General features: G+C 45.2%; 1 protein-coding gene and 1 long non-coding RNA gene across 2 annotated transcripts in view; one reads left to right on the top strand and one right to left on the bottom strand.

The window, feature by feature from the left end:
* The window catches only part of LOC117360800 (dipeptidyl peptidase 4-like), a 165583-nt gene extending 162176 nt beyond the window's left edge, over positions 1-3407 (bottom strand). The window contains exon 1 of the mRNA XM_033945200.1: positions 3366-3407. Coding sequence (XP_033801091.1) covers positions 3366-3373 — 8 coding nt within the window. The 5' untranslated portion in view covers positions 3374-3407. The remainder of the gene's footprint in view (positions 1-3365) is intronic.
* A 4903-nt stretch (positions 3408-8310) lies between these two features.
* Positions 8311-22911, top strand: part of LOC117360803 — a 48586-nt gene continuing 33985 nt past the window's right edge. Inside the window, exons 1-3 of the long non-coding RNA XR_004539521.1 lie at positions 8311-8578; positions 8665-8744; positions 9408-9465. This is a non-coding gene — a long non-coding RNA (uncharacterized LOC117360803). The remainder of the gene's footprint in view (positions 8579-8664; positions 8745-9407; positions 9466-22911) is intronic.

Raw genomic sequence — 22911 nt, 5'->3', positions numbered from 1 at the left:
TATGGTTAAGACCTCGTTAATCAATTAACACGCATGCACATCTTAACAGTGTGTCCAAATTTGGGCATGCAAATTTAGGCGCTATATATACTGTATAATCCAGGGATATAATGTAGTAACAGCTAAAGGTGTGATAGCTCCGAAGTCTTTTCCTCCTTTCATATATGACAACAGGAATCTTTTCAGTTCACTTTCTCAGTTGACATTTTGACTATAAAATTATCATCCACACATGTATGCCAGTGGCACACACAGATTTCAAGAAGTCATGTTCTGGTCGTAATTTGGGTAGTCTTTCAAGATAATGGAATGAAGGAGTAGACTAATAGTTAATGCAGTGGACTTTGATCCTGACAAACAGGGTTCAGTTTCCCCCTGCAGCTCCTTGTGACCTTGGGCAAGCCACTTAACCCTCCATTATCCCAGGTACTAAACTTAGATTGTGAGCCCACTAAGAACAGAGAAGGTACCTGCATATAATGTGTACTGCATACATCTAGTAGTGCTATAGACATGATAAGAAATAATATAATGTATTCCAAATTTTAGAACAGCAGTACATGTACTGTATATTCAGAAAATTTCCCACTAGCCTTGCATGTGCTTTCAGTCACACTTAACTGTGGATCAGCGTCTCCTTTGGGCCTGGGCTTAGAAAAAGAGCTCTGTGGTGGGGAGTTATGCTTTTCTCTCTGACACCAAAAACCACCATCATTTGGCAAAAATAAGAGTTTTAAAGAATGGCTCCTTAATATGCTCAACTTGTGAGTGCAATTTTGTGAAATTTGTCACATATTCATGTAATTATGTATTCTCTAGCGAAGAGGAGGGGTGTGGAGATATGATACAGACATTTAAATATTTGAAATGCATTAGTGCCTATGAGGGAGCGGATGGTACAAGGCAGGGATTCCTCAGGAACAATCTCACAGAAGCAGAGACATTTTAAGAATAGGCATGTTAGCCTATCTGGCCAGGAGGGTGGAGCTCAAGCAGAGAGCAGGGAGTTAAAAGCTCTCTGGTAGAACAGGACAAGGAGGGCAAGGATCCTTCCAGGCTTTGCTGAAGCACCTGAAGGGAGTTGAGGGGAAGAGGAGTGGCCTTAGCTCAGATATCTGCACCCTCTGTTATAGGAGCTCTTGAGTGAAGAAGTCTCCAAGGGAGTGGTCCTATGTAAAGACCTCCTAGCATATGCAGAGGCTACAGTAGTTGAGAGAAGTACCAGGGAAGAGGAGTAGTCTATGCTTAAGTGTTTCCTTCGGGTAGGGAAACTGTGTAAGTTCAGCTTAGCCTCCAGGAGTTAATTATACATGTAAGGAAGACTGCCAAGGTAGGAGACAACCTTGAACTTTATCCAGCGTGTATCTATCTGATTTTGGTGTATGCCCAAGACTGTTAGGAATCTATTGTGTTTGGGCCTGGCTTGGAGCCAGCCCCATTAAGCGTATAGTCAGTAACTATATTGAGACAGAGAGAGACTCTAATTAAAAGGACTAATCTTGTGAAGTAACAGAGCCGATTGTTGCTCCTTTGTGTACATAAATAAAATATTTGACTTTTAACTGCAACCTGCCTGTGTGAATATGCGACATTTGAGTGAGGCATAGGCGCCAGCTCTGTTGGTGACATGGGTGCCCGAGCATCTCCAATACTTTTGGAATCTCACGTGACCAGGCATGCATCTCTTCCCCTAACCTTTCTGGTCTCTTTTTAAAGTCAAATCTTCTTTTTTGGAGGGGCCCCAGAGCTGCAGCCATTCTTGCTGGCTGCCAGCAATGCCCCAAAGCTTTCCCTCTGATGTAACTTTCTTTATTCACCTTGGAAAACTTACATTTTCCGCAGAGGGAAAGTTTGGGGGCAATGCTGGCAACCAGCAAGAATGCCTGCTGTACCGGGGGCGGGGCCCCTCCAAAAAAGAAGATCACCCCCAATCATTTTGAAAAGTTGGCTCATATGATGTGAGGTCCAGCAGCCAGCCACTAGCCATGCTGCCACAGAGCCCAAAAAGTAAATATTTTCCAGAGGGGACATGATATGAAGCTACAAGCAAGTAGACCTAGGAATAACATTTGGCAGTGTTTTTCTTGAAAAGAGTTATGGATGCCTAGAAACAAAATTGGGGATGGAAGTCAAAAAGTGGAATATACACTGGAGATCTAAAAAAAGCAAAAGGATGGAAAGTATTGAGGCCTGGATTCTAAAAGCTGTGGTGTTAGGAAGGCACCAGTAGGTATTCTACCAATGCCTAAGTTAATTGTTTTAATTGGCCATTAAAGGCATGTTAATTGATCGTTCTGTTGAAAACCAATTAAAAACAAAAGAAAAAAAATAGGCACCATGAGGTGCCTACAAACCACATCACTGGAATTGTGTCTACATGCCAAACGTCAAAAGAGACATGGTTATGGGCGGGGTTGATGTAAAACCTTGGCCTACATTTCTGGCACCTACCTTCGACAAAGGCCGTGATTCTGTAAATGGTGCTGTAATCTGTGTGACATGTGACCGGCCCCGTTTTTCAGGTGCCTGCTGATTACTGCTCCACTTTCAGAATCTGGGCCTGAGTGTCATAGCTTAAAGCTTTTTGTTTGTTCCTGTTTGTTTTGTATTGTTTTTAAATGTTTTTAATAATGATTATGGTTTTAATGGATGTATAGTTACTCCATACATATTTTTAGCATAATGTTCATCGCCTAGAAGTCTGATTGGGCAGTTTATAAAATTTCTAAATAAACCTAAAACTTGAAACTTGATTAGAAATATCTTTTACACTTCTGAAGAAAGCATAAGGAAGTAGAGTGCATGGAGCCACAGTTATAAATGTAACCTCTTTACTGAGAAGATTTAATGGGCCATTTCATTCTGTCTGTTGCCCACCTCACTTATCTCCTCAATAAAAAGTATGTGCCAGTGGGACTTACCTGTCTCCTTCTGTCAACATAATTAAGAAATGTCTGTGCCAAGGAAGGAGAGGATCAGCCATCCCCCTACCACCCTACCTACTTGTCCTGTTATAACAACATATGCCCGGGTTGCTCTCAGCCTCCCAACATTCCATCTGCCTCCAGAGCATGGCAGTTGTAAGAGTGGGAGCTGTTAGGCCCTTTACAAACTCTCCTCTTTCCATCCCTACCGACATCTTGAGGCATACTTCAAGCCAAGCCCCAGAGGAGGACAGGGTCTTACCTCCTCAGAACTTGGCTAAATACTTGAGTGATAGCTTTGACAGCTTCTAGCACTTATTAACTTCACTAACTGAGGTAGCCAATCCCATTCTAAGCTCTGGTTTGAACAGGGATTTCTCTGTACAGACAATATCAAACACATATTTCCAATTAAGAAAAGTATGATGCAATTATACTAACCCAGCCATTTGGGACTTAAAAGTTCATATATACACTGAAAAGCTGAAAGCAAAAAAACACAAAGGTATTATTAGTATAGGTCTAGGACATCAACCAGAATGCACAAATATTCTGCCAAAATAGATTTGATCTACTATTAAAAAATATACAGTACAAAAAGAAACAAATTATAATAAGAATTTATTTCAAAAGAACAGTCATTGTCAAAACTCTAATGCATACAGTACAGGGAGTCCATATATCTAAACAGGAAGAATGACGGCCTATTCTATTTCTCATTAAACCATACCATGCCATGCATTTTCTTCTATATCGCAATTTTCTGCTAGGATTCACTGTGGTTTACAACAGATTTAAGATCAGGACATGTACATTGGATGTAGAATTGGGGGAATCAAAGGGTTATAACAATATTTAGGGACTGGACATTAGGAAAGAGTAGGGGGGTAGGGACCTGGGAGTTCTTACAGTACATCGACACTATTAATTTTTCCAAATTCATTTACATTCCTATCCTTCAACTCACACCCATAAACACATTAGAATAGCCACATTTTCTGCGCAAGGTAGAGTCTACAGCTATCTGCTAATTTTTTTGAAATGAAGTCATCTTTGTGCAGGGCTGGCACTTTCATTAAACTAATCTGATGGTCACCTATATATTTTTTTCTTCCTTCTCTATTCTTTAAAATCAGTTTCTCTGAGTCCTATGTGCCCTGCAGAAGGAATAACAGTTATTAGTGCATTAGCTTCAATCACACTGTGCCAGTCTCATGGCCCTGAGTGGCAGAGGAAGCTGTGGACCTCAGAAGAGCTGTTAGAATACTGCTTTTGGGAACTAAGACTGCCCTGCAAGTTTTGCTTTCTGCTACATGGGCCTTTCCATCTATCCTGCTTTCCTGCTCCCTTCCCCTGAAGAATACCACCCTAAGGTAGAAGAGAAGAGAGGCAATGGATACAGTACAAGCAGAGTTAGAAAAATTACAGCACTTGTCCCTTTTCCCCACTGACCACAAAAAAGAGGAAGAAAAGGGCTTGACAGCATGTAGGAGAAACACTAAACTCTGGGGAGGGAGCATTGTTATTGGGAAGGGGATAATATTGAAACTAAGAGACTGGTTGGAGGGGAAAAGAGTGATGATTAGGACCAGAAGGAGGAGAAGAAAATGGAGACTCTATGATTGGGTAGGATGGAGACCACATGTTGGGGAGAGGTGCAAAGCTGAAGGTTCAGCCCTTTCTTCCTAAGAACCATCAGTGATAATGCTGTTAATCTCAATGAACAGTAGGTGGAAAGGGAGAAAGGTAGATGATTAGAAGGATTGCTGTACTTGACAGTACATCAAAAGCCAAAGGCTCTAAAGGAGTTTCAGGGAACAGAAAAGGAAGGAAGAATAGGTCACACGTTTCTGAGACAGTGCATGAAATGAGAAAAAGGAAGGCTATGGTTCATAAAGGTGCTGTGGACATTCAAAGAAAAGGGGAGGAAAAATAGATTTAGAGAAACTGGAGAAGCAACGACAAAAGAAAGGGAATGACAAAAGAGATTTTAAAAATCATGAAACTTCCAAAAGTTTGAGAGAGATAGAGAGAGAATATGGATTAGGAGGTGGTAAGGGATGTGAGAAAAAGGTAGTCTATGATAATCCTATCAATTTATTTGTTTTATACAAATCCTCTTTTCCATAGATGTTCAAAATGGATACCAAATTAAACATGGGCCCATGTTATTGGCACTAGAAGGGAGAAAACTGAGAAATAGGAGTCTATGCAATAAACTTGAGTGTTCATCTTAAGTCCTTTATGTGCACAGTGAAAAGAACATTCTATGAAGCAAGACCTTACCATTTAGGTTCAAAGTTGCTGAAAAGATGTTAGGATGATTATGTTAAAATTAGCATGCTTATGCATGCAATGAAGGTACATTATATGCAAATAAGGGTTTGGCATGCATATGTTACATACCCGTAGTGCTGAATGCTATTTAATTTCTACATCAGATTAATGTTAACTTACTAACATGAGACTGCTAAACAGCATGATCAAGCTAAACTGAGCATTTTCTTAAGAGAGTCCAGCAAACTGAAAACAGAAGTCCTAAAAAAATAAAGGGTCATAGGACCTTGGTGATAATATATTTTCTGATTATGTTAAAAAAAAAAAACATACAGGGAAAAACTCTTCATTCAAGTGAAGGGAAATTGGAAATGGAGATAATTTGCATGAAAAAAATGTTGTGATTCCTTTCACAAACAATCACATATATTAATTTTATTTAAAAAATTCCTTCCCTGCTTATCACCTATGCGGGTTACAATAGAAAACACACAATCAAAACATACTCAAACATATTAGAATATATGCATCCTATCCTATTCTTCCAAATACAATCGCTAAAACTAGCATAAAGCTAATAAAAAGCTCACCCTATATGAATTGTAAATAATAATAATATCTCAATGTCAAAAATACAAAAATGTAATATATGCTCAAAAATGTAATATATGCTCAGAGACCTGGAGACCACCTGGGAACACTGCCCCAAATAAGTCTCACCACCCAATCACCACATACACACACATATACAGTGTGTATGAATATATATATATATATATATTTTTTTTTTTTTTTAATTGAAAGCTTCTATACCACTACTAATGACTGGGGAGTCAATTCAGAGCAGGTTTCAAAGACATCTGTAATGGTTTTTAAATACAGATTCAAATGGATTCACTATGATTGTTGTCAGCCTCCTAGCTGCTTGGCTAGGATACTGTATATACATCTGTTGAACTGCTTGTACTGAAAATTTCAACTATTTCCAATACAGTATTCAAAAACCTGTGAAAAATAAACTTATCTTGAAAAGGCTTCAGGGTCCTGAAATGAACCACATTTTGATTCCTCCTTTAGGGAACCCGAATCAAGATTTAAGTTTGTTCAATCCGGGACCCTGAAGTCTTTTCAAGATAAGTTTATTTTTCACAAGTTTTTGAATATTGGAAATCATTGAAGTTTTGAATACAAGCGGTTCAATAGATGTATATATGAGAGTAAATCAAAAAGTAAAGGCAAAATACATTTAACAGCTTTAATAGAAGTAACTCTGAGCAATTGAACATATCACTTTTCCATAAGAACATAACATAAGAATAGCCTTACTGGGTCAGATCAATGGTCCACCAAGCCCAGTAGCCTGTTCTCATGATGGCCAATCTAGGTCCCTAGTACCTGGCCAAAACCCAAGGAATAGCAACATTCCATGCTACTGATCCAGGGCAAGCAGAGGCTTCCCCATGACTTTCTCAAAAACAGACTATGGACTTTTCCTCCAGGAAATTGTCGAAACCTCTCTTACCACAACCTCTGGCAATGCATTTCAGAGCTTAACTATTCTCTGAATGAAAAAATATTTCCTCCTATTGATTTTAAAAGTATTTCCCTGCAATTTCACCGAGTGTCCCTTAGGCTTTGTAATTTTTGACATAGTGAAAAATTGATCCACTTGTACCTGTTCTACTCCACGTAGGATTTTGTAGACTTCAATCATATCTCCCCTTAGCCGTCTCTTTTTCAAGCTGAAGAGCCCTAACTTTTTTAGTCTTTCCTCATACAAAAGGAGTTCCATCTCCTTTATCATCTTGGTTGCTTCTTTGAACCTTTTCTAGCACTGCTATATCTTTCTTGAGATAAGAAGACCAAAATTGAACACAATATTCCAGGTGAGGTTACACCATGGAGCGATATAGGGGCATTATAACAGTGTTCTTCAACCACCAGTCCATGGACCGGTGCAGGTCCACAGAATTTTCCTGCTGGTCCACATGGCCGGCATGTGCATCAGGCCCAAAACTGTGTTCTTCAACTGCCGGTCCGCGGTGCGATCGATGCGTTGTTAATAAGATTATATTGTGTGTATATATGATAAATGAATGGAAAAAAATAGTGTTACAATTAGGACTATGGGGGCAGGGTCTGGGGTGGAGATTGGATAGAGATGGACAGCCCAGTGTTCTTCAACCGCCAGTCTGCAGACCGATGCCGGTCCACAAAATAATTCTTTTATTTCTGCCGGTCCATAGGTGAAAAAGGTTGAAGAATACTGCATTATAACATTCTTGGTCTTTTTTAATAATTCCTTGCATCCTGTTTGCTTTTTATGGCCGCTGCTGCACATTGGACGGATGGATGTTATTGTCTACGATGACACTCACATCCTTTTCTTGGGCGCTAATCCCCAAGGTGGACCCTAGCATCCGGTAACTGTGATTCAGGTTATTCTTCCCAATGTGCATCACTTTGCATTTGTCCACATTAAATTTCATCTGCCACTTGGATGCCCAGTCTTCCAATTTCCTAAGGTCTGCCTACAAGTTTTCACAGTCCGCATGCGTTTTGACAACTTTGAACAGTTTAGTGTATTTACTGTTTCATTCATTGCTATTTTTTGTAACCCGCTTTGAACATATCTTGGAAAAAAGCAGGCTTTAAATGCCTGAGATTAGATTAGATTAGATTGTGATATTCATGGTTCATAGGCATTGGGTATCTCTGAAAGTATAAAATTCTGTATTCCATCAGTAATATCTGTAATAACAATGACATTAAGAGAGGGCTTTCTGCACACCCACTATAGAGACTTTGTAATTGCTAAAAAGTAGGCAAAAAAATCTTCAAACACAGAAGCATGTCCACTCAAATTTTTTCAAACATTTTCCCCACAGTAATACAGAATTTTAAATATAATGCATGCAGTCAAACATAAATTTACACATCCTTAATCATTATGAAACCAGTGTTACAGGAAGTATCTAAACTGGCCCAACCTGTTCTAAACAGGAACAGAAAGATATGAATGCAGTATTTATTCCATATTTGAAATAAAGTCCATTTGCACTGTTTTACTATTTGACTTTCTTATACTTTACTGGTAGAACACAACAAAGCCCTGAAACAACCTCTATGTTAACCTCAGTTTTTGGGGAAAGATATCATGTGAGCTGGAAAAATCACATCTTACCTGCAAGCCTGAGTCAGGACGATAGAGCCAAGAACACGGAACTTGTTCTTGTAAAACAAGGCACCAAGCCCAAGGACTTAAAGGAAAAGAAGACACATATTACAAAAGAGTCCTGCACTTTTGGGAGGAAGAACATATTCATAAGAATCAACAAAATATGATTGCAACTGGGAATCGCATTCATTTTCTTCAGGTGGAGTGAATAGTTCAAAAGAGTTTTGTTATTATAAATTAGGGGGGGGGAAACTATGTTAGCAATCATAATTTTTCATTTATCAGCTTTCAGGAACAAATTTGAAACTCTTACAAACTCGAGAATGAACAGTTCAGTGCTGCCACTGCTGCTGTTCGGAACGGAGGTATGCCAGCCTTGTGGAGGGAGGGTCGGCGGGGTTCTGCTGCACGTGGGGGAGGGGGATGGGAGGGAGATATGGAAAGATGCTGCACAGGGGGATGGGGTGTCATCAGTCCCTGTGCCGCCACATCACTGATGATATCATCAGTGATCCGGCGGCAGAGGGAAGGCCGCAAAGCAGCCTGTTCAGTGCTGCCATCGCTGCTGTTCAGAACGGAGGTATGCCAGCCTCATGGTGGGAGGATCGTAGAGGTTCGGCTGCACGGGGGGGATGTGAGGGAGAGATGGAAAAGTGCTGCATAGGGGGATGGATTGGCGGGGTCATCGTGGTTCTGCTGCATGTGGGCGAAGGGAGGGAGAGATGGAAAGGTACTGCGCAGGAGGATGGGTTAGCAGGGTCATCAGGGTTCTGCTGCAAGGGGTTGATGGGAGGAAAAGATGATGATGTCATCAGTGACGTGGCAGCAGAGGGAAAGCCCCGGTGGAGAAAGAAGCAAAGCAGCCTGTTCAGTGTTGCTGTTGCTGCTGTTTGGAACGGAGGTATGTTGTCCTCGTGGTTGGAGGGTCAGCATGGTTCTGCTGTGCAGGATGGGAAAGAGGGATGGAAAGATGTTGCACAAGGGGATCCCTCACGACCCGGTGTGTCACTGTCTTCCATTGTCCCCAGATGGGATCGTCTGGTTGCAAGAAAATAGGCTTAGGGCTCTCACTGATTCTGCATTATGGTAAGTTGTATAATTTTTATTACAATATTATAACTTAATAATAATAGAAATATAATGTATATTGTGTATAAAACTGCCCTACGAACCGGCCCCGAATCCCCCCCCCCCCAGCGGTCCATGGTGTCAAAAAGGTTGGGAACTACTGTAATAGAATACTAGTGTAATTCAGTATTGGCACTCCTAACATGTAGTAGTCCAGTTACTAAGGCTAATAGATTGTGGCCGGGCCAGGCTATCAGCTAGCGAAAGACCCGGCTCAGACCGCAGGCAAGATTTCGGGCGCCTTTGATTTGGTTGGTGAAAAGAAAAACACAAAATTTTTCTGGTTCAGTTCAAAATAAAGATTGCACTTTATTTGTCTACAAGAAAAACAAAACCAAAAATATCAGATTTAAATCCAGTAATAAGTTCAATGCAGTTCAGTCATCACTGCCACCTGGATAAAGCATCCTTCATTATATTTCATTTCAAAGTTCATTGCCATTAGGCTTCATTGGCCTCTAATACTAACGTCTAAATAATATTATTGTATCTGTTGGGACCCCTACCCGCAGGTAGTTGGGTTCCCTCTTTGGGAGTGCTCTGCCAGCTTACTCCTCTCTTTTAAGGCAATGCCTGGTATATCACAGCCATTCCAAACAATAAACAAAATAGTTTTCATTGACTTTTGGCTTCTCAGCTTTCACTGCATTTCTCTCTTTGGACTTCTCCCAGTGGGAGAAGCAGTGGGGGTGGCAACAAACAACCCTTTTCTGTGCATACAGCTGTGCTGTGTCCCACCCAAGTTTCCAAGCACCCCTTGCTACTGCACGGAAGTTTAAAAGTTTGTTCAGGGAATGGCTAATTCCCCTAGCACTTGTGCTTGGTCCCTGTTTCTTGTCAGTACTCTGTAGCCCTCCCTCAGCACATACACGTTCCTAGCTCATTTAATATTCTGGCTGGAGAAACATTTGCAAAGAGCAGTGCAGGTGAGCAATTTCATTACAGCTCTATGCCTTTTTATAGCAAATTATATTCTTCTGGGATATTGGTGTGGCTCTCCCAGCCCATAGTACTGGTATCACAATCATTTCCATGCTTTCTGCATTTACATTTTCCCATTCTCCACCACATTCAGGGTAGTTAGAAGAGCTGGATGGCCAAGATTCCCTTTCCCCCTCTAGCATAACTTTGCCTTTCCCTTACAAAATTCTCTGCAAGGTCCCAGTACTTAGCTGCTTGGGGAATTTATGTTTGTCCTTCTCTAGGTGGCAAAGAGCTGCCTCTCTTTCTCTGTGGAGGGAATGTCCGGCGTGGAACTGTATTCTAGTCTCAAATCTCCCTTCCAGCCTCAGCTCAGTTTAATTTATTTTCCTTCTGCTCCATGTCTGAAGGCTTACGTGCTTGCAGTTTCCCAAGTGTAGCCCCGCCCCCTTCTGGGTTGATTCTTTGTTTCACAGCTTGGTTTTGCAGGGAAACTTCTCGGCCTTTGGAAAGGAATAATGGCAATTAGACTGTGGTTTGGGAGCCCTCCCCATTGCGTTTCCTGGTGGATGGCTCTCTTGTTTTAACCCCGCTTGTTTTACTTTGCCTAAAACCCTATTCTCTGATTGCTGAACTGGTTTAGCTTTAGGGATTGAGGGTTTTAGAGCAGGGTTTTTCCTCATGACAGGGGCTTCCCTGTCACATAGCCCCCTACCTAAGATGGTATTAGTCCTTTTACAAGGTTTACTTCCTGATGGTTCTTCCCCTAAGTGAGACAGGATATCTGCATTTTTATGGAGAGCCCCCAGCCAATGTACTATTGAAAATAAGTATGGCTGCAGGGCCAGGTACCATCAGTTAACCGGGCATTACTGTATTTCATTTTAGCCAGCCAGGTTAACACTGCATGATCGGTCACTAGTGTAAAGGCTCTTCCCTCCAGGTAGTATTGTAAGGAGTCAAGGGCCCACTTAACAGCCAAGCACTCCCTTTTCACCATGGCATACGCTCTCTCCCAGGTGAAGTAACTTTCTGCTGATATACATTGTGGGGTGTTCCAGCCTCATAAGCATCAGTTTGTAACACGAAAGGCTTGCTAAAGTCTACCCCCTTCAGCACTGGTTCCAGACGCAAACTGTTCCGCAGCTGTTCAAAACTCCCCTTCTCCCCCCAGGACAACTGATTGGGTAAATTCTTCCTCAAAATCTTTGTGAGAGGAGCTGCCATATTAGAAAAATGGGGTATGAACCTGCGGTAATATCCTACTATGCCTAGGAACCCTCTGAGCTGTTTTGTATTGGTAGGATGAGGATATTCCTTAATACACACCACCTTGTCTAACAAAGGTTGGACCTGCCCATGCCCCACTTGGTACACCAGATACTTGACCTGTGTTTGCCCAAACCCACATTTCTTGGGGTTGATCGTAAGTCCTGCCTTCTCTAAGACTCCTAGGACTCTCCTTACAACTCTCAGGTGTTCGGGCCAAGTCTGGGAGAAAATGATTATGTCGTCCATATAGACGGCAGAATACTCCTCATGCCCCTATAAGACTTTGTTGACAATTCTTTAGCAATTTGCAGCTGCACCATGCAATCCAAGCAGCATACGGTGGAACTGGAAGAGCATCTGAGGTGTTTGGAAGGCTGTCTTTGACCGAGCCTCCTTGGCCAATGGTATCTGCCAGTACTCCTTGCAGAGGTCAAGGGTGGACAGATACTGGGCCCCTCCCAACTTATCTAGCAGGTCTTCAATGTGAGGCATGGGGTAGGCATCGAACTCTGATATAGCATTCACAGCTCGAAAATAGATTCAAAACCTGGTGTACCTGTCCGATTTGGGCACTAGTAATACAGTGGTGCCTCGCATAACGAACGCCTCGCACAGCGAACGCTGCGCACAACGAACTTCTTGTCTTGATTCGTACAACGGACTTCGTTTCACACAACGAAGTCGCCCGAGCTGCATCCTTCCGCGCAGTGTGCGTGACGCTACCGGCTACCCTCCTCCTCCTCCTCCATCAACCAAATGGGAAGTTACATCATGAGGGGAGAGGAAGGAGGAAGGAAGCAGTTGGCAGCATACGCACTGTTAGAGCCCCGTGGCTTGTGTTAAAGTTGTTTACAGACTTCAACAGCAGCGGGAGAAAGCAGTCGCCGGCCCTGTTTCGCCGATCGAGGGGGGGCCCTGTTTCGCCGTTCGAGGGGGGGCCCTGTTTCACCAATTGAGGGAGGGTGCCTGGTGTTGCCGATCACTGCGGGGGGGGGGGGGCTTTGGCAGAGGTGGGAGAAAGCAGTAAATGAGTGGAAGTTGACAGGCCTGGGGATGGAAGGGCAGTCGAAATACGGTATGTTGGAGCAGGGGATGAGAGGGAGGGAGAGAAGGGGAAATATTGGACAAGGGCAGAAGGGATGCTAAATCATAGGGTGACAGGCAGAGAGAACAACAGGAAAAAGAGTGGAAGCAATCTTGAACCCTGAGGGTGAGGGAAGAGAGAGGTGGTGAGATGATTGATCATGGGGAGAGGGACAAAAGGGAATAGAGATGGGATAGGAAGATAGTGGAAGTAAAAGGACAGGGAGATGTCAGGAAAGGAGATTATGGGCTACAAGAATGGAGGGAGGAGATATGCAGGAAATTGTGAAATTGTGGGACCGACCAAGGGATGGGGGTGGCAAGGACATGAATGAAAGGAAGATAACTTCTAGCCCCTCACCGCTGCTGCTTTCCCGCTTGTGCCTGATGCTGACGGCACAAGTTCTTCCCACTTCCATCATCTGCCTTCTTCTCTCCCTCCCTCCATCCCAGGCAATTCACTGAGAGGGGCAGGATAACTGATGGCACTGCGCTTAACTGCCCTCTCTGTCTTTAAATTTAAAAAATGTGTGTTGTTTTAAAAAACAATTATGTTTTTAGATGTATCTAAATAAAAATAATAACAAAAAATTTATCTTTTTTTATGTCATCTTAGCATATTTTATGCTACAGAACGAATTATTTTTTTTAACATGTATTGTTATGGGAAAACGCGTTTCACATAACGAACTTTTCGCATAACAAACTTGCTCCTGGAACCAATTAAGTTTGTTGTGTGAGGCACCACTGTATGGGGCTATTCCAAGGGCTGTGTGATTCCTTGATCACCCCCAAGTCTAACATTTCCTGCACTAGTTGCCTCACCTCCCCCTGTCTACTCTCAGGTAGCCTGTAAGGTTGCATCCGTATAACTTTCCCTGGAGGAGGAGTAATGGTATGCTGTCCCAACCAGGTATTTCCTGGTTTGGGTGATAGTACTGTAGCAAAATCATACAATACAGCTTCAACCTGATTCTTCTGAGTCTCTGTTAAAGTTTCCCCAATTTCTCTAACCCGTGGCCCCAGGTCCTCCTCAGCGTTCTGGATGCATAGCACCCTAAGTTCCTTCCATGATTTCAACACATTAATATGGAAGGTTTGTTCATGACCTTTATTGTCCCTAACTCGGTAGTCCACCGAGTTTATCTTCTTTAAAATTTCCCCAGGTCCTCTCCATTGGGCCGTAAACTTATGTGGGTCATCTGGTACCAAGATCAGGACTTTGTCACCTACAGCTAGAGCCGGTCCCCGAGTCTTCTGGTCACAATACGTATTTTGCTTGACCTGGTTTTTTTATAAGGACTCTTGGCTTAACTGGGTCATTTCCCTCAGCCTCCCTCTCAAGCCCTGTAGGGAGGACAAAATGTTCTGGTACCGCCCCCTGGAAAGCTCCCAATTTTCTCAGATAACATCCAAAAGACCCCTTGGAGGTCTTCCGTGGAGCAGCTCAAAGGCTTATTCCCCCAAGAATTCTTGTATGTTCTCCTGGGCCGCATACAGGCAAAAGGGTACCCATAAATTCCAGTCCCGCATGTTTGCTGCTACTCCCTTCCTTATCATTTTTTAAAGGTCTGGTTGAAACATTCAACCAGCCCGTTGGTTTGGGGATGGTAGGCTGAGGTATTTAAATGACAAATACCAAAGGCTGCCATGAAGGACTGGAACACTCCTGACTGAAAATTTGTCCCCCTATCCGTTAACACTTCCTTCGGGAAGCCTACCTGGCAGAACTGTTTAGTTAATTCTTGGACCAAAATAATAGCTGATGTTGATCTAAGAGGTATTCCCCACGGAAAGCGAGTGGCGTAATCTACTACTACCAGAATGTATTCATGTCCCTTGCGACTCTTTATAAGGGGCCCTATAATATCAACACCCAGCCGGGCCAATGGTTCCTGGACCCGTGGCAAGGACACTAGGGGAACCCTAGGAGGATGATTGTCTGTCAATTTCTGGCAGGTAGTACAGAAGTCACAAAAATCTTTCATCTCCCAGTAAACCCCTGGCCAATAGAACCTAGCTAGAATTTGGTCTGGGGTGTTGTCCCGACCCCGGTGTCCCGCTAATGGGTGCTTATGGGCTAGTTCAAGAATGGTACCTAAAAACCCGTGGCACCAGTAACTGTTTCCTTGTCTTGCCCCTCTTGGTCTCTCCAGTCTCTCGGAACAAAAGATTCCTCTTCACCCGAAACCTGGGGTAATGATCCCTCCTGGGCCTGTTCCCAAGCATGTTTTAAGACTTCATCTCCCCTTTGTTATTAAGCAAAGTCAGGGAATTTTCCCAATACCTCCCCAGGAATCCAGGGATGGAAAGGCCGGTCACTGCTAGTTCTCGGGATCTCCTGATTAACTAAGACCTTTCCTTGCCCCAAGTATTCCCCAAAACCCTCCCAATCTCGCCCTAGAATTAGGGGTACTGGGGGGTTGGGTACTAGGGCCACCTTATCACGCCCCTCCTGGCATCCCTGTTGGAGGCTAATATCCCTCAAGGGGTATGGGGTGGCGGTACCATGCACACAGCTCAGTTTTACTGTTCCTGATGGCCGCACAAATCGGGGTCAATCGGGGTCAATCAAGGACTGAGCAGCACCCGAATCCACTAATGTGGGTACTCTAACACCTTCCACCCTAACCATAATGGTTGGCTGTAGGGATGACTCCTCCTTGGTGATGGTCAATACCTCCTGACTCCTAGTTTCCATGGCCAGACTCCCAATATTCCCCCTAGATTTCTGGGATTTCCCTGTCTCCTGTTTAGTGAGAAAGTATGCCTCCAGGTCTTGGCCTACCCGTTCCAGTGGTTGGAGTCCCCTTTATAATAACCATAACTTGGCATCCAGAGAGATGGCTTCCAATAACTGCTCTCTCACCATCTCTTCCATGATCCTTTGTACCCCCTTTTCCTGAGGCTCCAACCACCTCTCACATAACCTGAGCCTCTGTATTAATGCTTTAAGGCATTTTCCCGGATTTATTTGTACTGCCCTAAACAGTACCCGGTATCGATCAGGCGAGAGGGCCAGGTAGTCTAATAGGGTCTGTTTGAGGACTTGGTAGTCTGCAGCCTGGTCCCCACTTAAAGTTTGATAGGCTTCTAAAGCTCTCCCACCCAAACAAGGGATGAGACATACAGCCCACAGATCCATAGGCCAGTGAGAGGCCACCCGCTCAAAACCTAGCAAAAAGTCTTGGATATCATCATCATGTATGAGCTTATTTAGTCTTATGGGCTCCCCAAAGGGAGTGCCTACCGGACCGGCGATTGCTGCTCCGGGCTGAACTCCTGAAGTTAGTGGTTGTTGGGCAAGTGTGGTCATTGCTTGTAAGTTGGCACTTAGTTGTTGCAACAGTTCCAGGTGCCGTGCTTGCTGGGCTTGGTGGTCAGTTTGCCATAAGTCCGACTATGCTTTTAGAGTCTCTTGGAATCCATCTTGCAGCTTGCGCACCTCCACTTCCAAACCCGCTAGGAACTTGGACGCCTCCATCTGGAAAAGAAACAAAAAGAGAAAGAAAACCAAATGGGCTCTCCCTAACTTTGGGATGGTCCACCTCCTAATTCCTCTGTTTCCCTTACTCCTTATCCAGACCAGTCTCCCTTCCCAGGTAACCTTTACCTTAGAATCTGATGAGTCTTTGCAATGGCCTCCCCAGCCACTTATCTGATCCTGGATACTGGAACCGCTTGTGTCGTATCTTTGCTCTGGTAATCCTCTATCCTCGTCAGCTGATTCGATACTGTGCTTTTTCTCCAGTCACGTCCGAAAACTGCCTCTTGGGTCTCATGCTGCTCCTTTGACACTGTGTTCTGTTGTTCCAGTAGAAGGTCAGGTAACTCCTAGTGTCCTCTGCAACTCTCCACAACTCTATACTGCTTCAGAGCCCAATAAGCAGAGAACAAAAAAAAACCTGGCAAATAAAAAATCTCTGAGCCTTTGAGAATCACCTCCTCTGGTCAAGCATATAATGCAATATCCCCTGATTGAGGCCAGCCATCAAAATATCCAATTTTCTAGTTTAAAAAACCAAGCTCAATTTTTCAAAGTTTCTGGAGGAAAAGTCACAAAAAAATTGTAGGTGTAATTTCTTCACAAACCTGTGGGAGGCACTAAATCCTACCACTGCCACAAACTTCCTGTGGCCGGGCCAGGCTATCGACTAATGAAAGACCTGGCTCGGACTGCAAGCAAGATTTTGGGCGCCTTTGATGTGATTGGTGAAAAGAAAAACACGTAATTTTTCTGGATTCAGTTCAAAATACGGATTACACTTTTTATCCCAGGACAAGCAGGCAGCATATTCTCTACATGCGCCTCCTCAGCATGTCCTCAGTTCAATGTTTTCCGCGGAGCCAGAAGCACTGCTCTCTTGCTGTGCAATCTCGTTATCCATCTTGCACCGCGGCTTTCTTTATTATTTTCGTTTAAGTCACTGTGCTCGTGTCTTTCTTATTTTCATTTTTTCAGTTTGTACATTTTGAACATGTCCTTCCCTGGCCGCCTGGCCTCGCGGGGCCGCGGCTGTGTTTTTTCTTATGTCCCGGCCTCGTTATTGATTTAAAAACTGCACTCAGTGTAACCGGGTTATCTCTATCACCGACCCCCATCGTTGGTGTGTTGAGTGCCTGGGTGCGGAACACCATGCTGAGTTGTGTCCCCGTTGTGCGACTCTTCAACCACGGGCTTTTCGTCGATGGGTAGCCAAGATTCTTCAACTCTTTGGCCCCATGGATCCTGCGGGGCAGGCCTCGAGCTCAGTCTCAGCACTCTCGTTGGGCGCCTTGACCTCAAAGTCCTCGGCCTCAGCTCCCTCGTTGAGTGCTTCGGTCTCGATGTCTCCGTCGGCCTCGAAGACTCCGGCCTCGGCCTCGGCCTCTTCTGCTACTCTGGCCTCAGGTAAGTCTCCTCTTTCCTCCTCAGGTGTGCTGGCAAAGAAGCCTTCCTCTAAGTCTCATGGCAGCACTGCATCATCGGCACCTTCGAGACATCATAATAAGCATGCCTCCTCACGTAGGGAATACTCATCCTCGAGGTCTCCCCCGAAGGAGCGCACTGCTGCACCCTCGACCCACCTTAGAAACATAGAAACATAGAAATAGACAGCAGATAAGGGCCACGGCCTATCTAGTCTGCCCACCCCAATGACCCTCCCCTACCTTTCTCTGTGAATAGATCCCATATGTCTATCCTATTTGGCCTTAAAATCAGGCACGCTGCTGGCCTCAATAACCTGAAGTGGAAGACTATTCCAGCGATCAACCACCCTTTCAGTGAAAAAGAATTTCCTGGTGTCCCCATGCAGTTTCCCGCCCCTGATTTTCCATGGATGCTCCCTTGTTGCCGCGGGACCCTTGAAAAAGAAGATATCTTCTTCCACCTCGATGCGGCCCGTGAGATACTTGAATGTCTCGATCATGTCACCCCTCTCTCTGCGTTCCTCGAGTGAGTACAGCTGCAACTTATCCAGCCGTTCCTCGTACGGGAGATCCTTGAGTCCCGAGACCATCCGGGTGGCCATTCTCTGGACCGACTCCAGTCTCAGCACATCCTTACGGTAATGCGGCCTCAAGAATTGCACACAGTATTCCAGGTGGGGCCTCACCATGGATCTATACAATGGCATAATGACTTCAGGCTTACGGCTGACGAAACTCCTTCGTATGCAACCTATGATTTGCCTTGCCTTGCCTTGGATGAAGCTTGCTCCACTTGATTGGCAGTCTTCATGCTCTCACTGACGATCACCCCTAAGTCTCGTTCTGCTTCAGTTCTTGTTAGGATCTCGCCATTAAGGATGTAAGTCTTGCATGGATTTTGGCTGCCCAGGTGCATGACTTTGCATTTTTTGACATTGAAGCTGAGTTGCCAGGACCTAGACCAGCGCTCCAGTAGGAGTAGGTTGTCGGACATTGAATTTATGTCTGTTGTGCTTTTGCCCACTACATTGCTTAGTTTGGCGTTATCGGTGAATAATGTTATTTTACCTCGCAGCCCTTCTGCCAAGTCTCTTATAAAGATGTTGAATAGGATCGGGCCCAGGACCGAGCCCTGCGGCACTCCACTGATTACTTCCGTCATTTCGGAGGGGGTGCCGTTCACCACTACCCTCCGAAGCCTACCTCCAAGCCAGTTCCCAACCCATTTCGTCAATGTGTCGCCCAATCCTATAGAACTCATCTTGCTCAGCAATCTGCGGTGTGGTATGCTATCGAATGCTTTACTGAAGTCCAGGTATACGATATCCAGGGACTCCCCAACATCCAGCTTCCTCGTTACCCAGTCAAAGAGGCTGATCAGGTTGGATTGGCAGGATCTCCCCTTAGTAAATTCATGTTGACGGGGATTCCGTAGATTCTCCTCGTTCAGAATCGTATCCAATTGGCATTTGATTAGAGTTTCCATTAGTTTGCACACTATTGATGTGAGACTCACCGGTCTGTAGTTTGCTATCTCCATCTTGGAGCCTTTCTTGTGGAGTAGAATGATGTTAGCTGTCTTCCAGTCCAACGGGACGTTACCCGTACTAAGGAAGAGATTGAAGAGCACGGATAGCGGTTCCGCCAAGACATCACACAACTCCCTGAGCACCCTGGGGTGTAGGTTGTCAGGCCCCATTGCCTTGTTAACCTTAAGCTTTGACAGCTCGCAGTAGACACCGCTGGGTGTAAACTCAAAATTACTAAACGGATCATCTGCGTCAACCCTTGTCTGTAGCTGAGGGCCGAGTCCTGGCGCCTCGCAGGTGAAGATTGAGCAGAAGTATTCATTTAACAGTTGGGCTTTTTACGAATCCGCTTCTACATAGTCTCCGTCTGGTTTCCTAAGATGTACTATCCCGCCTGAGTTCTTATTTCTGTCACTGATATACCTGAAGAAGGATTTATCTCCTTTCTGGATGTTCTTAGCTAGCGACTCCTCCATGCGGAATTTGGCCTCCCTAACTGCTGTTTTGACGGCTTTTGACTTGGCCAGATAGACTTCCCTAGAGTCCTGTTTCCCTGATTGTTTATAAGAGATGAATGCTTTTTTCTTCTACTTTATGAGGTCCGAAATCTCCGCAGAGAACCACTGTGGCTTATTGTTCCTTCGCAGTTTACTTACTGATTTAACATAGCGGTTTGTTGCCTCTTGTATGGTGGCTTTCAAAGTCAACCACATTTCTTCCACGTTATCGGTTTCTGCTTGGCTTTGTAGCGCTTGGTGAACAAAGTCTCCCATTTCTTTAAAGTTTGTGACCTTGAATTTGAGGACCTTGGTCAGTGTGGTAGATTTAGTGAAACCTTTCCTGAGATTGAACCATACCATGTTGTGGTCACTGGATGCCAATGTGTCGCCCACCGAGACCTCTGTGACACTTTCTCCATTGGTAAGTATCAGGTCCAGTATTGCCTGATCCCTTGTTGGTTCCAACACCAGTTGCCTGAGTCTTGCTCCCTTCATAGAGTTTAATAGCCTCCTGCTGCTGCTGGAAGCAGAGGAAAGCGTGTCCCAATCCACATCAGGCATGTTGAAGTCACCTAACAATATTGTGTCCCCATGCAAGGTGATATTCTCTATATCTCCGATTAATTCCATATCTAGATCATCCTGTTGTCTTGGGGGTCTGTATGTTACGCCAAGATACAGGCATTTGTCCTTCCCTCTGGCCAAATTTACCCAAAGGGATTCCCCAGTGTAGTGGACATCTGTGATTCTGATGACCTTAATGTCATCTTTAGTATATAATGTTACACCTCCTCCCATTGTGCCCTCCCTGTCCTGGCGAAGCAAGTTGTAATCCGGTATGACCATGTCCCACCCGTGGGAGTCCATGAGCCAGGTCTCAGATATCGTAGGTCTCGGTGCCTATGTTCGAGGACATGCTTAAGGTTATTATTACCACGTAGCTTTCCTCGGTGGTTAGCCAACTAGTCCCGATCTTGACGCCTGTGGCCTCGGTCTCAACCCAGTCGCGGTCTGCCCAGCCTGAGCGTTCCCTCGTTTCTCGAGGCATCACCCGCAAGACTTGTCGGGTTCCCTCGAGTGATTCTTCCTCCCCCGAGGCGCCGAGGTCCCAGCCAGGGGGTCGTGTTTCCCCCGCTACTGGGGCGAAGCTTGCCTCTTCTAAAAAGCCCCGGTCTTCCCAGCCCTTCGGGGCAGGTTTCCGACCTTGAGACCGTCTATACACACGCTTGTCCTCAAATTGGACTCTAGTGTTTGCTCCCCATCGAAATGCTCGCCAGCTTCTAAAGGGCCTGCCTCAAAGCCTGTTGGAGATTTTTCATATACCCCATCTTCTCCGAAGCTTTCTCAGTGATTTCCTCAGACTCTGGGGTCTTCCCCAGTCCATTTGGCACGCGACCGTTCTTCGACACCCCCTACATGCCTTAGTTGCACCTCTTCCGTCTCCCATTCACAGGACTCTGAGGCTCCGGCTTACTATTCCAGAGAGGTTTCTCCCTCTTTCTCGGCCACGCCCCGATCTCGGTCGGAGTCTCCTCCGGAGGATGAATCCTCCTCTCGGACCTCCTCCTTTTCTCGTTTCATCTCTGACAGGGGCAGAGCTCTAACTTGGATCTTCAGTCCAATTCCCGCTTTACGCTAGAATACCTGACGGAACTGGGAGTTGACAATATGCCTCGTGAGGCACTTCGCCTTCCATTGCATCAGGTTCTTCGGTAGACGTTTCTCCGGAACCTGGAGACACCTTATGCTGTCACTGCTATTCCCTCTAAGTTGGAGTCCCCTTACCGGACTACCCCCGTTAAAGGGTTTGAGGGTGCTCATCTTTCCCACCAATCCTTGGTGGTTGAGTCTTCCTTGAAGAAGTCTAACCCCTCGAGGGTCTACGCTGCCGTCCCCCCTGACAGGGAGAGCCGTACGATGGACAAATTTGGTCGCTGTCTTTATCATAACTCGATGATGGTGAACCTTGTCCTCAACTACAGTTTCTTCTTCACGTCCTACCTTCAGTTCTGTATTGATGCCCTCCGCTCGTTCCGGGAGGTCATGCCAGAGCCTCGGCATCAGGAGTTCCATATCCTCATGGAGACCTTCTCCCAGCTTCGCCTGTATATGTTTCAGGCCTCTTAAGACACCTTTGAATTATCCTCGAGAGTCACAGCCTTTACGATCGCTATGCGTCGCCTCGCTTGGCTCCGACTTGTGGATATGGATCCGAATCTGCAGGATCGTCTTGCCAATCTCCCATGTGTGGGTCATGAGCTCTTTGATGATTCCATCGAGGCAGCCACGAAGCGCCTCTCGGACCACGAGCAGTCCTTTGTGTCTCTGGTGAAACTTAAACCTAAGGCCCTTCCGGCTCACCAATATAAAATTCCTCTCCGGAGGTATCCACAGAAATCCACTCCTGCTTTCTCTAGGTCTCCTTCGAAACGGCCTCAGCAACAGCAGCAAAGTTAACCTAAAACTCAGCCGCCTGCCCCGGCCAAATCTGGGCAGTCCTTTTGACAATTTAAGTCCGAGCCTTCGGGTTCCCTTCCTCATGGAGCCTTCCCCATTTCCCATCATGGGTCGTCTCCATCATTTCTTTCTCCAATGGGCGAAACTTACAACCGACAACTGGGTTCTGTCTATCATCAAGGAGGGGTACTTCCTCCACTTCAGTCGCGTACCCCCGGACCTGCCTCCAAGAGAGTTTCCACTGTTACCATCAGAAGTGGACCCGCTTTCTTCCTGGTGTGCTGCTCGACAGCTGGAGCCTCTATCTGCCTCCTTATCTGCTGTCCTGGATTATTTGTTACACTTGTCTGGCACTGGACTCCAGTCTTCTTCGGTTCGAGTCCACCTTTGTGCCATTGCTGCTTTTCATCAGCCGATTGACGGGAAGCCTATCTCTGTTCATCCTGTGGTCTCCTGCTTCATGAAAGGACTTTTCCACATTCATCCGCCCCTTAAACCTCCTCCAGTGGTTTGGGATCTTAACGTGGTCCTTGCACATTTGATGAAACCCCTGTTGAGCCGTTGGCGCTGGCTCACTTGAAGTATCTTACTTGGAAGGTTGTGTTCCTTATTGCTCTCACTTCTGCCCGTCGGGTCAATGAGCTTCAAGCCTTGGTTGCGGACCCACCTTTCACTGTCTTCCATCATGATAATGTGGTCCCCCATACCCATCCTAAGTTCTTGCCGAAGAT

Source organism: Geotrypetes seraphini, chromosome 5 (assembly GCF_902459505.1).
Source record: "Geotrypetes seraphini chromosome 5, aGeoSer1.1, whole genome shotgun sequence".
In the NCBI taxonomy this organism is placed as follows: Eukaryota; Metazoa; Chordata; class Amphibia; order Gymnophiona; family Dermophiidae; genus Geotrypetes; species Geotrypetes seraphini.
This window is presented reverse-complemented; position numbering and strand designations above follow the sequence as displayed.